Source organism: Brachyistius frenatus, unplaced genomic scaffold (assembly GCF_029030835.1).
Source record: "Brachyistius frenatus isolate BFR_SWC_R1_liver_20210118 unplaced genomic scaffold, ASM2903083v1 Contig_7, whole genome shotgun sequence".
In the NCBI taxonomy this organism is placed as follows: domain Eukaryota; kingdom Metazoa; phylum Chordata; class Actinopteri; family Embiotocidae; genus Brachyistius; species Brachyistius frenatus.
Window position 1 is genome coordinate 9,273,292 of NW_027210606.1, and position 16,203 is coordinate 9,289,494.

General features: G+C 38.6%; 1 protein-coding gene across 1 annotated transcript in view; it reads left to right on the forward strand.

Moving 5' to 3' along the window:
* Positions 1-16,203, forward strand: part of tbck (TBC1 domain containing kinase) — a 45,765-nt gene that overhangs the window by 1,621 nt on the left and 27,941 nt on the right. The window contains exons 4-22 of the mRNA XM_069689369.1: positions 70-184; positions 311-384; positions 1,025-1,166; positions 1,299-1,359; positions 1,452-1,513; positions 2,433-2,494; positions 2,753-2,901; positions 3,758-3,896; positions 4,017-4,116; positions 4,897-4,946; positions 5,073-5,202; positions 5,467-5,565; positions 5,646-5,708; positions 5,818-5,944; positions 6,194-6,244; positions 6,354-6,437; positions 7,405-7,490; positions 9,546-9,582; positions 13,748-13,909. Of these exons, the coding sequence (XP_069545470.1) occupies positions 70-184; positions 311-384; positions 1,025-1,166; positions 1,299-1,359; positions 1,452-1,513; positions 2,433-2,494; positions 2,753-2,901; positions 3,758-3,896; positions 4,017-4,116; positions 4,897-4,946; positions 5,073-5,202; positions 5,467-5,565; positions 5,646-5,708; positions 5,818-5,944; positions 6,194-6,244; positions 6,354-6,437; positions 7,405-7,490; positions 9,546-9,582; positions 13,748-13,909 (1,793 nt within the window). The remainder of the gene's footprint in view (positions 1-69; positions 185-310; positions 385-1,024; positions 1,167-1,298; positions 1,360-1,451; positions 1,514-2,432; positions 2,495-2,752; positions 2,902-3,757; positions 3,897-4,016; positions 4,117-4,896; positions 4,947-5,072; positions 5,203-5,466; positions 5,566-5,645; positions 5,709-5,817; positions 5,945-6,193; positions 6,245-6,353; positions 6,438-7,404; positions 7,491-9,545; positions 9,583-13,747; positions 13,910-16,203) is intronic.

The following is a 16,203-nucleotide window of genomic DNA, read 5'->3' on the forward strand; positions in this document are numbered from 1 at the left end:
TTTCATCCACATATATTTTATTTGACACTGTCATCCCATTACCCACAAAAAGATTTGTGTTTGTGTTAGCCCAGAAAAGGTGCTGCAGATAGCCTATGAGGTTCTTGAAGGTCTGGAGTTTATGAACAAACATGGTCTGGTGCACAGAGCCCTCAGCGCACACAATGTGCTCATGGACTGCAAGGTACTGTTTCAATATGAGTATTGAGCTTTTTTTTTATTCATGTTTAAATGACTGTCCAATTCATAGAAAATGAAATACTTACCTGAATTTAATGCTGTCACTCTACGATGGATTTTGCCTTTGTAGGGAAATGTCAAGCTGGCAAAGTTTGGTCTTTATCACATGACTGATCATGGAGCAGATGTAGATTTTCCCATCGGGTATGTCTTTGTCTCCTCATTCATCACAGTTAGCTGTCTGCACAGGTTTAAAGATTCACTTGTATGTTTGCTCTTAGACAAATAAAAAACAGGCAATTGACCATGACATGGATGCACATTGGCCCATCCTCTTCCAGAGAAACCAGCTTTCCAGGCATCATAATTGCTTCCTGGTTGAGGAACTGTAACAAATCATTCAACTTTTATTGTAATCCAAAGGCCTTTGTGCTCCACCGAGTATCTCTGTGTAATATCCTTTTGCAGATTGAAATGTGGAAGGATGGCACATACCCATGACTTTCAGTAAAACATCTGGGGGGAAAGTGTAATTAATGTAACTGTCAAACAGCTACGCAGATCATTCTGAGAAACAGATGTTTTAGTCATCACTTAATGACAGGAATGTGAACAATGTCATCGCTTTACATGAGTGATTATGTAGTTTGGACAATATCATGTATTAGTTTCTCATATTGGACATGAAATGGAACAGACAAAGCATAACAGAAACTCAACATCTCTGTGTAATGAATGTAGGAATGTTTTTGCATTGAACTGTTTAATCAGCTCGGTTTAATTAACTGATTTAACAACAGTAAGTGCTGTCAAAGTAATATCTGTTCTCATATTTATGCCTCAGGTACCCATCATACCTTGCTCCAGAGGTGATTGCTCAGGGCTCCTTCCACCCCAGTGATCCCTCCCATGATGAAGCACCTCTCCCCTCAGGACCCAAGACTGATGTCTGGTCGCTTGGGGTTTTGCTCTTTGAATTGTGTGCAGTAAGAATCCTTCAAAAAAACCTCTCCATACAAAAAGATGACATTCATACAAGATTTTTTTTTTATTATGCCTGAATTCATGCTCTTTAAAACAGTTGCACCCTAAAATCTAATGCGGTGAATCAATTACAGGGCAGACGACTCCTGCAGAATATTGATATAAGTGAGAGATTGAAATTCATCTTAACCTTGGGTAAGTGAATAGGATGTAATCATTCTAAGTACTGAGCAACATGCTGTTAAACTCAGTCAGGCTTTTGCTGTGATATTGTTTGTCATTCTCAGGTTGCATGGATGACATTGTCACTGTCCTTGCTGAGGAACACGGTTGCTTGGATGCCATTAAGGTAAACTTAATATCACTGTCTACATAATCCAGTTTGGGTTTAGAGAAAAAGAGAACATATCATTTGCAGTTACTTTAAAATTCTGACATGTTATTGTGCTTACAATATTCAGAAATAACACTTTTATATAGTACTTGGGCTTGTCTTTTATAGGTTTCCATATTTTTGCCAACTAGATACCAACAATTTCCGTTCGGATGCCAGAATTAAACAATATTATATGAAAGTGACTCTGACATTTTAACCTAAAATTGCTATTTATTCACACAAATAATACATTATTTTAATTCTAAAGTTTTTTAATAAGATATGTAGGAGAGAATTAATCGAAACTTGTATAGGTTTCTTTTCAGGTAGGCAGTGCAATAGGTGGTTCAAACCAAAAGTATCCTAGTTTTCCCAGTGAAAGAGAAATTCAGTTCTGTTTCTTTTTATTTAAATGTGTCTTGTTCTATAGATAGATTATTTGAGAATATAAACATGTTTTAATTTTTTCCCCCTTAATGTAAGTAAATCAACAAGCCATTTGGTGCCAGCTTTTGACACATTGAAATCAGTGCTACAGACACATTTCTGTTGTTACTTAACTAGTTTTGATTTGGTTTGACACCTAGCCATTGTAATCACTGCAGTTTGTAGATGTTTTTGGCATGATCGAGGGCTATTTGTATGTCAGCACCGTCTGTCTGACGCACCAATCCCCAGAAATTATTATTAATAGAAATTTGATATGGTCCTCTAAGTTAGAATACCACAATTTAAACTTTTTAAATGTATTTTTAAATGTACTCCATTACACATGTCTATTTGTGTAAAGCATTAAATGTGTCTCTTGACTCTTTGCTATTACTGGAAGTATAATTGAGACCAGTCTGTGCTGTGTTTACTCCAGCTAATAATACTTACATAATATTTACAGGAGCTGCCTGAGAATGTTCTTGATCTATTAAGGAAATGCTTGGCCTTTCTTCCATCTAAAAGGTAAGGACAGCACAGGTTTTTTTTGGGGATCATATCCTGTTGCAGGACATTTGCTATTTAGTTTCCAAAAAACTTTGCTAATGCAGGTTATGAGATAGCCTTGCTGCTCGTACGTCAAAGAGGATCCATCAATCCTAAAATAAGCAAGTGAAATGATGTCAAAATGAATAGATACAAACTTTTGCATAACACTGCCTTTAGCAACTTTTATGACTTTAAATGTTTATGGTAATAGTAGTTTTTTTATACATCTTCCAGGCCAACTCCTGCAGAGCTCCTGAGAGACCCCGTGTTTAATGGCATCTCCTGCCACTATACACCCTTCCAGAAGCCTGTTAGCCTGTTCTCCTCTTTCCTGCGCTGTGCACATCTGGAGCTCCCAGACGACATCAGTGACCTTTGCAAAGGTCGACCCCATTTACACACTAATGAATATACAGGCTTACACTGACACCACTACATTCTCACAAACCGCATGGCAAACCCCTTCTCTATCGACAAAAGTCTTTAAAAAATATTGTCTAAAAACTAAACTGATTATGTTGAAGTAGCTTTAATTTAATATGCTGGCATCAATATTAGTTTTACATTTGATATCGCAAATAACATTTGATTTAAATATATTTTTCATGTTCTTGAAGGTTTCATTCTAAGTAAGATATGATTGGACTAGATGAGACAATTGCAATTAAATTTTGATAGGACTGAGTTTCTCACTACAGCCTTATTATTTTTCATGTACATTTGCTCCCACCTCTATTTTCTAAATTGCACTTAATCTAATTATGTCCATTTTTCAAGTTTGTGAAACATATTATATGTAAAGCCCACCTAAAAATAAACAGGACTGAATACAAGAGGTGGTTTTTTTTTTTGGTGGTTTTTTTGTTTATCTGGATAAGGATAACTTTTACAATATTTTGCTTTCTCCTTTATTTCTGTGTTTAAATCCAGAAACATTTTGAAAAACAAAGTAACAGTGGAAATTATAACGTTTTCCACATGCTCTTTAATCTTGTAAGAGATTTAATTTAATTTACTGTAGTTTTATTTGTAGGAGACCAGATAAATTCTCAAAGGTCGTATTTATTTGGATACAATTTTAAGACAATTACACAAACATTCCTCTGTCGTATGAATGAAATGCCTTCATGTCATGAATTTTTTATTCTGCTTGCCACTAAAGAATCATGCAGTAACATTATGTTGTAGCGTTACCTGCGCCTGTCGGGAAGAGTTTTACTATTTTGTGTGTGTAATTAGATGATGATGAAGACTACCTGTCGGAGCGCGCTATAGATGAGGTGTACCATCTGTGGTGTCTGGCTGGCGGAGACCTAGAGAAGGAGCTGACTAACAAGGAAATCATCCAGTCCAAACCTCCAATCTGCACACTGGCCAAGTACGTCACTCACATCCTCAAACACCCACAATTACTGCTTTAGGTATTTGTTACATTTATGCAATATTAAGATTAGATAAATGGTCTCCATCTTTCTCTGTTTTGGGGTTTTCTTTTTAGTTTTGTCCTGGAGGATGGGGAGTCATTTGGCCAGGGCAGGGATCGGAGTTTCCTGCTTGATGACACGACAGTGACACTGTCTCTGTGCCAACTCCGAAATGTAAGACAACAGACAAATCAGCAGACAATTACCATATGGGGTAAATCTGTAAACTTTGCATGTGCATCATTGCGCTGTTTGCAATTATCTTTGCTTCCTTCCTTTTATATAATTTGTTGGAGGAACAAAGGACAAAGAAATGACAACAACACTACATCATTACACTGGAATAAATCAGTTTTACGTTTACATGTATCTATTAATAAGTTCTTGTTGATTGCCCTAGTTGACAGAAGTGTGCTGAACAGTAATACATTTTGTTGCATCATACATCTTTGTGAAATTTGCCTTTTCATGAATTTTTGTATTTAGAATGATAACAAAGATACATATGTAAATAGTATAACAGTCATTCCCTCCAGGAAATCGCTGTCTTGGGATAGCAATTATAAATGCAAACTGAAGCAATTTTTGCAATCAATTGTGCAAAATTCCCACAAGTTTTCCACAAAAACAGGCTCTTTTGAAGGTATTACAGCACAACAAAGTTAGCCTTTTTACTAAAATACTTCTTTTCTTTCTGATGTGCAGTATGTTCTTATCATAGGACGTGATTCCATATAGCTCTTTATTAGGCAGTAGATTAGTAAAAATCTAAAAAAAAAAATTGAAATTTTTTTTTTAGAAAAGATGCCGCTAAATCAAGCATTTATGATTGCAACAATCACAAAAACCTCGATGAAATCCTTGAGAGACTGAAACAATTTTTTTTTTCTATGTTGTATCTGGTATCCAACTGCATAATAGGAACTGTTGAGAATAACTGGTCTCCCTTTTCAGAGACTGAAGGATGTTGCAGGAGAAGCCTATTATCCTCTCCTTGAAGACGAGTAAGCACTCTCCATCCTTAACTTGCGGCTGCCATCCTCTCCTCCCTTGTCACTATTTTTCACATCACCCCATCATTTCTTTTGGCTGGTGTAATGTCTTAATGCCTTGCCTTCTCCCTCCTCCAGACAGTCAAGCCTGCCCCAGTCCAACAGCAGCAATGAGCTGTCGGCCACCGTCACGCTGCCACTCATCATTCGCGAGAGAGACACTGAGTACCAGCTCATCCGCATCATCCTCTTTGACAGACTGCTCAAGGTCTGGGCTCCATACAAATTAATACACGCGCACATGCACACATTTTAAGTGATACACACACAAGGACGCACTCAGAGTCTGTAGATGGGATCCCTCACATACGTGTCTATTTCCTCATTACAAAGAGAGCCTGAAAGGGTCAGGGTCAGAGTGATTGTTTCAAGTCAAATATTATTTTCTCTATTAGTACAATTTATTATTTAAACATGTTATTGTTGGATTAAATCTGGATAATATATTTTCTGTTTGATGTTTTGTCTTCAGGCCTATCCTTACAAGAAGAACCTCGTGTGGAAAGAGGCCAGAGTGGATATTCCCCCTCTTGTTCGAGGACTGGCATGGGCTGCACTGCTAGGCATCGAGGTACAAAACAAACCGTAATCCTGTTTTGAGAAAAGGTGCAATTTTATCTTTGCTTATGGGATCCCTCTTTCTGTTAACAGGGTGACATTCAAGCTAAATATGAAAGTATTGACAAGGATACTCCCATACCAACTGACAGACAGGTATACAACTGTTTGATAGTTTAATGCAGTAAAACACTGCATCTTTAATGCATTTTAATAGAACTTTGCCTTATACTGTTTTTTGGGGTGTTTTTGTGCACTTTTACAGATTGAGGTGGACATCCCACGCTGCCACCAGTACGACGAGCTGCTGTCATCTCCTCAGGGCCACATCAAGTTCAGGCGTGTGTTGAAAGCTTGGGTGGTCTCCCACCCTGACCTGGTTTACTGGCAGGGTCAGTCCCCCCACCACCACCAATCTCTATTACTGTCTCACTTGGTGTTTGTCTTATGTGTCTGGATCTTGTCGTTTTTCTCCTCAGCTTTTCTCTCCTTTTGACTTGCAGTGTTGTACTATACATAACTGAACACTAGATGGAGGTCCTGTCACATTTTGTAAACTCCCTTATTTGCCCTCTGGCACAACAATGTGACCCTACAGGGAGAACGATGTTGAACTTCTGTGTTATTTTTTTTCATTTCAGGTTTGGATTCCCTTTGTGCCCCGTTTCTATATCTGAATTTCAACAACGAAGGTAAGAATTTCAATTTGAACATCTCCAGTGGCTCACCTCTATAACTGCTGAGTGTTTTTACGTTTCTTTCTTTTGCTTCCTTTCATCTTTTTGTCATTACTCTTCACAGCTTTGGCATATGCCTGCATGTCTGCCTTCATCCCCAAGTACCTGTACAACTTCTTCCTGAAGGATAACTCGCATGTCATCCAAGGTGAGCTGTACTGTGTAACTAGAGAAGTTATCGATGCAGTAAAGTGATCTCAAAGCCATATTTATTTCTTTGTTTCCCCTGATTGCAATATAAATTACTCACTTTTCTTCCACTTTTCTGTGCTACTTGTTCACTCTTTAGCCATCCAGTGCTTTTGAGCTCATGTAGTTAACGGCCACTGCATGTTAAATAATATAATGATAAGTATTAAACACGGTCAGAGCATTCAGTTAAGTTCAAAAACAAATTATTATCGGCTAGCACAGAGCATCAAGCCGTTAGCTCAATGTTGATTAAATTTTGGCTCCATGTTGCTCCAAAGCAGTGAAAACTAATTTCAGTCTGTCTTAATGGAGTTTGCAGCTGAGCCACATCATTTAGAGATAGGGAAAACAAATGAAACTGCAAATGCCTGCAGAGAAATGTCACAAGCAATTCCAATGTGACTGATAAACAGCTGCCCCATACACCTCTTGAACTCTGTAGGGAATGTGACTATTATCATTTCTTTCCACTGCTAGATGCCCTGGAGAGCTAGTTAATGTTTATCTGTCTGGTCAGAGCTTCTTTTGTTGACGTACAGAGTGAAGAATGGCGGCAGCACAGCTTTAAGCAGCATGAGTTTTCATTCAACATTCATAGAAGTTAGTTTCCAAGGTTGCACAATGCAACATTGTGATCGTTTGTCTCTTTTTAAACTTTAAAAGGTCACAAAACTGCCTCTCCTCCCACAGTTTCTTTATCATAAAGTAACAGATAAACTTAGAGATCCCGTTCCTTGATTACTGATTTACTGCATGCAAGAATTTATTAGTTAACTTTGTGTATTTTTGCGTATTTTGTGATACCTTTTGTATTCTCCGCTGACTACTATAAACTTCCCAAGTCCACTTTCTTTCAGTTTATAGTGCAAAAGCTACACAATAGATTAAGTATAGACCTTTTGCCCTTTTTATCTGTGTTACAGAGTACTTGACTGTCTTCTCCCAAATGATTGCCTTCCACGACCCCGAGCTAAGCAACCATCTAAATGAGATTGGCTTCATCCCAGATGTAAGTTTCCAGGAGTGCAAGTGTCCAGACAGACTGATGACATTAGGCAGCAGTGCAGGATATATTGAGATAGCAGCATTTTTGCTTTTAATGCAAGTTTATCTTTAATGGGAAGTCAAAGATACAGAAGAAATTATTCTTAGTTTCTGGCTCCATGCCAAGGGCAAAGGAAATGGCCATTGATGGATTTCTATGTATATCTTTTCATTGTCAATGACATTTTTTGTTCCACATCCTCCATTCCACAATTCACAGCAAGGGTCAAGTCCTCCCCGTAGTCCACTGGTGATGATTTATACAGAGACTAATGTCTGCCAGGCACACTTAATGATTGTCCTCTGCCAGGCTTACCTTATTTCTCTTACTTTGTGCCACCTCTTTCTGCCCTTCACTTTCGTTCTTCCAGCTCTGCTCAGACTGTGACAAGGTTAAAGTCTCCACTGTCTCTCCAGGGTTTCAGTTGGTGTGCTGATGAATGTGTGTCATCTGTGGCCCAGCCTCTGAGACATTACCCAATGAGAAGTGTGGTCTTTCATCACAGAGGAGTCAAGGATTTAAGCCTCCTTATCGTCACTTTCTGATGCTGCAGCTTTAATGTGGTGCAAGTGAAGCACCAAACTGTGCTTGTTGATTGCCTGTCAGAATGTAAAGTGTGTCGGAAAAAAAGCGATGTTGCCTCTAGGTGTTGGTGCTATTTTTTTAACCGAAGCCTTATCTTGAACAGATGTCCTGTTGTGATTCCTTCAATTTGTTGCTCCTATGTCGTTCACACTTTGCTCTTCAAAAACACCCATGCCCTTATGATTCTGACTTGACACTGCACGTACAGTACATTTTAAAGGAGACTTTGTTTGCCTGTTTTCATGTAGGCCATCATAATACTGAAACTGTCTTTGATGATACAGCCATAATGCTTGATGTAAATCAGAGTAATTCCACTTTACAGATTATAATTCCCTTTTTTTCCTTTTGAACTTCAGATAACACTCTGAACCATTGTTTTATTGAGACAAAAATAAATAAATCCATCAGCCGTAAAAAAAACCAAAAGTCACTGCAGTATGAATGGATTTAATTTCTTGTATATGCACAAATAACACTCCAGTTTTTCTGTCAGATAAGACAGATCTTGTGCAAAAAAAACCACATAATTTGGGAAACCTTGTGGTGTACCAGTACTCTGGCCCAGTAATGCCATGTTCAGTCAGATTGCATGTAGCTAGTGGTTTTACTCAGGCCACTTCCAATTTGGCCACATCTCCTCTCCTGGGTCAGCCATTTACACCTACACTAATCCAATCTGGCTGGACTAACAGTCTTGTTGCTGAGCTGTTGCGAGTGATGATGAAATTCGGAGTGCAGTGGCTTTCTCTCCTGCTCATCACTCTTGGGCACACAAGAGGTCCACTGAACAGTCGCCGGCACCCTCGCAATTAGCTATCAATTAACTGGCTGAGATAAGCTTCATTTTCTGGGCACCAGACCATCGACTGCGGAACATAACAGAGCCCTGGTGACAGTGACCAGCAATTGGCAGGTGTTAGAGCAGTTGGTTAGCGGCTGTGTGTGTGTGTGTGTGTGTGTGTGTGTGTGTGTGTGTGTGTGTGTGTGTGTGTGTGTGTGTGTGTGTGTGTGCGTGCGTGCGTGCGTGCGTGCGTGTGTTTTAGTATCGGAGTGTGTAAGTGTTCTTTCATTTCAATTTTATGCATTTCCTCCCGGGGAAGTGCGAAATGGAGAGAAAAGACGGAGGGATGACAAGAGTGGTATAGTGAGATTCATTGTTTGCTGTCTCCCCATTGACTGATAACCAAAACTCAGCAGTTTGTTCTTTATTACTCTCCCTGTTTTTCAGAGGCTATAAAGACATGTACTGCTTTTCATAAGGACAGAAATCTCTTTAGTAAAAAATAGTTCATTCATTTCTTTTGAGCTCCAAGCACTTTATTTTAACTTATTGAATATTATGTACAAATGAAAGCTATCTTATCCCACAAATGTGCTTCCAGTAAATCTTATCTTATTCTGTCTTTTTTTCCTTTTCTTTTCTCCTCACAGCTTTATGCTATTCCCTGGTTCCTAACCATGTTTACACGTAAGTATTTTTGTTTTGTTTTGTTTTGCTCACAATGTTGACAACATGTGGCTCTGAGCATAATCCAAAACTTTTAGAGAGCATTTTGAATCTGCTTCAATTAGACTATCAATAAAAGAGTCTGAAAAGGTCATGGGCTCAAGTATGGACGTTTTCTGTGGGTTTTTGTGTTTTATTTTTTTCTCTCGGTGACCTTTATAACTGTTGCTAATTAATTCCACTCCTGAAGGGACAGGACTCGGTTGCTCAGTCCTACACTACCTGGGATTTCCAACAGCACATCTATATTTACATTTATTTTTCAGAATATATATATAAAAAAATCCTAGCATACACCTGATACAACAGCTGCTCACAGCAATGTTTTTGCTTCTGTGGGGAACAGATCAGAATACTCTCAAATGCTCCAGCAGCAAATATTTCGACAGAAAGTGTTAACTCCTTCTGGGTTTTTCCAGAGTTTGCCATTGCCTTGAACAGTCTACATCAGCGGGAGAAATTTGCTTAGTTATCAAAGCTTAGTTGACTTGTAACATGATACATGACAGTTAAAACATTTCAGTTTCAGTTGTTTTGCTCAGTTTAATTTTCTATGAAGAATTTGTAAAACCTAACTGGGTATTACAAAACTCGAATTCACTGTATGAATATATGAGTATGGCTATGCTGGTGATTTTTTTCTCGTCATTGTTCTTAATGGATGTTGATCTAGGTTTAATTTTGAAACTATTGTAACTGCCTCTCACCAATTAGCGTTGACCACCATGTAACCTATGTTATGTGCCAAAACTCTACCTCCACCGCCATCGTTGGAACTACTTCTACATCATTGCTCTTAGCCACCCACCACTGGTTTCTGATTGTTCAGCCCTTCAGAGTGGCTGAGCAAACCTTCACGTGAACAGGGTTTCCAGACTGTAGTTACAGCAAAGACTAAAGCTGTGGAAGAAGGATTTAGCCAGACTGAATAAAACCAGTGATGGAAAAGGACTAAATACATACTTTACATAATTTACCTGAGTGTGTTTTTGTACTTATATTTTTCAGAAAATATAATCATTTGATAATGAATTAAAAGATCAGATGAATATGTTAAGTAAATCAAATGTCCAAAAACTATAAAGCTGTTAAAATTCCAATGTCCAACATGCAAACATTACTTGGTTAAGTATTTCTCTTGAAGTGAAGTATTTGTCACTTCGTTGTTACTCGTAATGTAATAACAAAGTGACAGCTGCAGTTCTGCATATTGACTATCAACGTGATGAATAAGAAGTATCTGATTGTGCTCGAATTACTCCATGAAATACAGTATATCAACCATCAAGGATGTTTGTTATCACACAGCGATTAAAAAAAAAAATATTAATCACATTGCATGCTTTTACATTCAGCTGAAAACGCACAATTAATGCATTCCAACCTGCAGCTCATGAAAATATTTGTGGGTGATATTATAAAGGAAAACAATACAGTAAGACACGATCCATTGGTAAGATGGGGTCACACAAAATCAATGTGAGGCGCTCAACTCCAGGGTGGTAAAAATAAGGCTTTAATGAATATGGATATAATGCATTATAAAAATGCATAAACACTTATCGTCAAGCTTGCTTCTTCAGGAGAACCATGAGGAAGGCTGCATGTGTTTTTAGAACTTGTTATGCCCATATTTATTGAAGACTCTTTTATATTGAGAATTTGAGAGTTTGTATACCACAGTGATTATTTTCCCTCTGTAATATAGTATTTTTAAGAGCACCCTTGGATGCATGGGTCACATTGAACATGTCTTATATTGAATTTCAAAGAATCCAAAAATGTTAGAGTAGCTTGTGAAGTCTTAATGGCAGCACTGTTCACTATGAGAATATGTGTACAACCATACAGTGCTGAGGTGGACAGAATATGCAAAGGGAACCTCTCTATTTAAACCTGTTCGCTAACAGCCCTGCAATGTCCAGCCTATGTGGAGACTGACAAGCTTGTATTGTGAGAGTGTTGAAAAGTGTTAGTTTAACTCTAAACAAATGTAAGAGTGTAGTTGGACAAATTGGACAGCACGATGATATAGCGTCTTAAGTATGTGTTGTCATCCCCCAGCAAGTACAGAACAGGAAAATGCTCATTCTAATGTCATTAAACTGGATGTCACTTCCCATTGACGTGACATGGTTGCCAAAGGATTAAAGCCCTGTGAGTTTTTTTTTTTTTTTTTTTATACATTTTTGGTGTAGATATCTGGCTATTTTAATGAGGTTCATGTCAAATTTGCTTAAGATTTAATCATTGAGCTAACAGGAGTTTAAAAACAGATTTTTTTTCACAAAATTCAAGATCTTATTAGGGTGGATATTAGCAGGTCTTTGTGAACTTTGACTTAAGTAGTAGTTCTGGGACGTCAGGACTGCTGTTGAGCCTTGAATTGAATTGAATCCTGTGAATTAGGGAGGCGTTTGGTAGGTGAAGACAGGTAGTAATAGTAGACTCGCTGTGTTATTCTGCATTAACGTGGTACTTTTGTGTGTACCTAAAACCAACAAGATGTCACTTCATTGATGAGGTCATAGCAGCTAAAGGATTAAAGACCTGGCAGTCTTTTGATACATTTTAGGTGTAGGTATCCAAAATATGTAAAGATGTTTCATGGCAAATTTGCTTAAGATTTAATTCTATTCTAGCAAAAGTGCAAAAACTGATTTGTCATAAAATTATACATTTTATTAGTTGGAAATTAGCAGGTTTTTGTGTACTGAATTTGGCGTAACCCAAGAGTCTTCCTGGGTGTGGTTAACCTCTTGTATCAAGGGTGCACAAAGATTTCAGTTTTTTCACATTCTCAGATTGCAGTTTGTCAGTTGATGGCAGAATTACACTTTTATCTTTCCACAGAGTGCAGGTACATCACAGAAATATGAGCAGGAACAACAGATCATTGTTACAAATTAAATTATATGCAATTAACCTTTGTTGCTTTTAGGCAGCTCCATCATGTGGATAAACTGTTGGATTAATTTCTTGCCTTCTCCATATAAATTTGAGACACCAGACTCTTTAAAGACACAATACAACCTGTGATTTACATTAATTGTAGCCAAATTGGTCTGAGTATACTTGATTCATTGATCTGAGCCCTGCACTTTGCAGTGGGATATTTCATTCTTCACTTAAACACACTCATATGCACTCACACAGAGGCCACTCCTGGGGTAGAGTGTGAGTTGTGACCCTTTTACCCCTTATCCTCCCCCTGAGGCGGTGTGTGAGTCCAGTATTCAGGAGGTGTGCCCTTCTGACTGCTAATGTCCCTGGTCCAATATGAGACAAGGTTGGACGGTCATCTTCCATTCACACACAGACACACCGCCTGTCACTCACAAGCACCAGTCTACTCAACTGACTGCTAATGTGGCGCAGATCCTCAGAGGCATTTTCTCTACACTTCTGCTCTCTCTGCCTGCCTCATCACAGTCACACTCTGCCCACACACACACACACACACACACACACACACACACACACACACACACACACACACACACACACACACACACACACACACACACACACACACACACACACACACCTTGCCAGGTATCCACTTTAACAAACCCTGGGATGATATAAACAGGTGGACAGTTCTGGTTTTAATGCATAAATCTCAACAGAATAAACCTTACATTTTAAAATACTGAAAGTAATGTGACTGAAATAATAACCGCAGTTGGACATGTTATCAGGATGTGGTTTTGTTCAGATCAAAAAAAAGCCTGTGCATTTTTCTTGCTCTCAAGATCCTCAGCCCCCTGATGTTCTTCCTGTCATTTTTCCATAACAACACCCACCTAAAAAGATTTTCCCAGCTGCCACCCCCACATCAGATATCCCTCCAGGCAGCCTTGGCAAAGCACAATTTTGCTTAGTGAGCTTCCCATTTTAAAGCTGCAGAGACGTGTTAAGTAAATGTGCAATGGACATGCAAATCACACTCATTATATACAAACTGATTCCCCCATTTCTCAGTTTGTGCATAGTGCATTGTATTGTCCCGCTCGCAGGATCCTATTGTGCTTCTCTGGAGGGATTTGTCATTGCAGGCACTTATGTTCTTAGTCATTTTTTAAATCTGCTCTTTGTTATGTTTATTTATGTACCTGCCATACAGATGTTTTTCCACTGCACAAGATCTTCCACCTGTGGGACACATTGCTGCTGGGTAACTCGTCGTTTCCCTTCTGCATTGGCGTAGCCATATTGCAGCAGCTCAGAGACCGTCTCCTGGCTAATGGCTTCAATGAGTGCATCCTACTCTTCTCTGACCTTCCAGGTGAGAATGTCAGCTGAGATGTCCCTCTGTTTATATGCAGTCTTATCTTTATTCCTCTTTTCAGCTCCATTACATATTTGTTAGTTGAAATGTTAATTGATAATTAACAAAAGCCTACCACAATGTATCTGTGTGTGATGTCTGCAGTTGTCAGCAAAATCACACAAAAACACTTTTTTCTGCCTTTCCTATACCTGGGTATAAGGTTGTCCATCTGTATCAGCAACTGGCATTTGTAGGAGATTTATTTGTTCCACAGCGTACTAATGTGTGTTGAGCAGACAGCTCTGCACTCTGTTAAACAGTCTGTCACAGCACCCTGGGAATATTCTGCTCCTATCCTCTGTGGTTCTTCAGACTTTACACCATATTTAGTCTTTTTGAACTGTTTAGCCTCTTCGGTACAATATCATTAATTTAACATGAACTAGGGTACAATGTGTCACAATTGCATGATTATATATCCAATAAGTTGTGATAGCCTCAAATGAATAAAGCCAAAGGTTAGTACATGGATGTGAGGGTAGCCAGCTGCCTTAGGAAACATTGTGTTCTGCTAAAATAAAGATACACAGACATAGTGAAAATATATAAACTGTATAAAAATTTGGATGGCACCTCCAGGTCTGAAAAGTGAAGCCAATGCAGAGGTGCCTTAAAGTGCAATACCACTGAGGGCCACTAGGGGCTGGCTCCACAGAACTTCTGCCTTACATTTCCCTTAATGAATACCACTTGATTAAACACTGCAGTAAATGTTGGTGCAATGTGAAATGGCAAAAACAGAGAATTGGAAATATCGCATACGATGTACATACCTCTATTTTTTTTTCCCCAAATGAATTAATGAATTACAAATAATGAGGAACACTGCAAATTAACATGTTTTAACATCTCACTATGCCACTTAAGTGTTTTGTCACTGTAATGCAAAAATGAGATGTCGGAGAAGGGGAGGTGGAGTGAAACAGTGTTTAACTCAGCAATCTGATAGTGAATCCCTGCAGATTTTAGTGCATTACAGACAAGAGGAGCAAGTCTGCTTCCTCTCTTGAATAAGATACAAGAGGAGGGCCGACAAATCAAGGAGGAATTCAGTGGGTTATATATATTCATACAGGGCTAATGGAATGCATATTATTACCTTTGTTAAATCTGTTGGCGATATGTATTTATTAAGGTTTTTTTTTTCAGATTGAATTTATTTCTGAGTTTTTAAATGTGGTATCGGCAGACACTGACAGTGCATCTGGGATTTTTCAGTTTTTGTCACTGTCTATGCCACACAATGATCACTCCTGTGTCTCTTCATATGTAGCCACTTCACTGTTCCTTTTCACTTGCACAAAGCCATTACATCAGCAAAGTATCAGTGACATAAAGTCTGAGAGCTGCATTCATTATATATGTCTTCAGATTGTACCTCTCGCCTGGGGGATAGCTCACACAATTTCCTTTAAAACTCTATTTCCAAATGCTGCTTAGCACTTTTTTCTTTCTTGGTGAACGGCAGTATGACATTGGGATTTTAAAACCAATTGAGACAGGGATGATTTGTCCAGAAGGGACGCTGGAGCACTCTGTAAACTAAGCCTTTCCTTGTGCCTGACTTTAGTGTTTCCATACTTCACTGAGTTGTACTGCCCAAGTCCAACAGATTCATGTGATTGAGGCAAGAGGCGAAAGGAGATCCAATTCTCCTTATAAAGGTAAAAAATGTTGGCCAAGAGCTGCAGTCAGCTCCTTTGGCAAGATTTCCTCTGAGTAGCTGCTTCTGCCAGCTTGTTTCTGTATACCACTGCCAGCCTTATTATCCCAGCCTGTGTATACCTGGGTACTTACAGTGTAGTATCTGGCATGCTCCTTCAACTATATTAGGAATTAAATCTGGGCTGTAGAATGACCTCAAATAGGACTTGTTTACTTAAGTTCCAGCCTTGTTCTGGTCCACACTACAGTTAGTTTTATATAACTTCTTACAAACACAGACTGCTAAATCCACTACCAACCAGTTTAGCACAGTATTTGTCAGTTCAAAGACAGTAGAGGCCCTACTGCTATGGGTTTATTGGCCTGTTTTAACCACACCAGCAATGCAGCTCTTTAGATGCCAATTCTAGTTTGTTGGTCTTTTAGTCCACCACAATGGTTCAGACTGTGATATCTCAACAATAGCTGATGGATTGTTATTATATTCATATATACACACAATTATACTAACTTTGGTGATATTCAGATATTTCTGCTAGCACCACCATCAGTTCAAAATTGTACTTTTCTGGTACTTCAGTTTA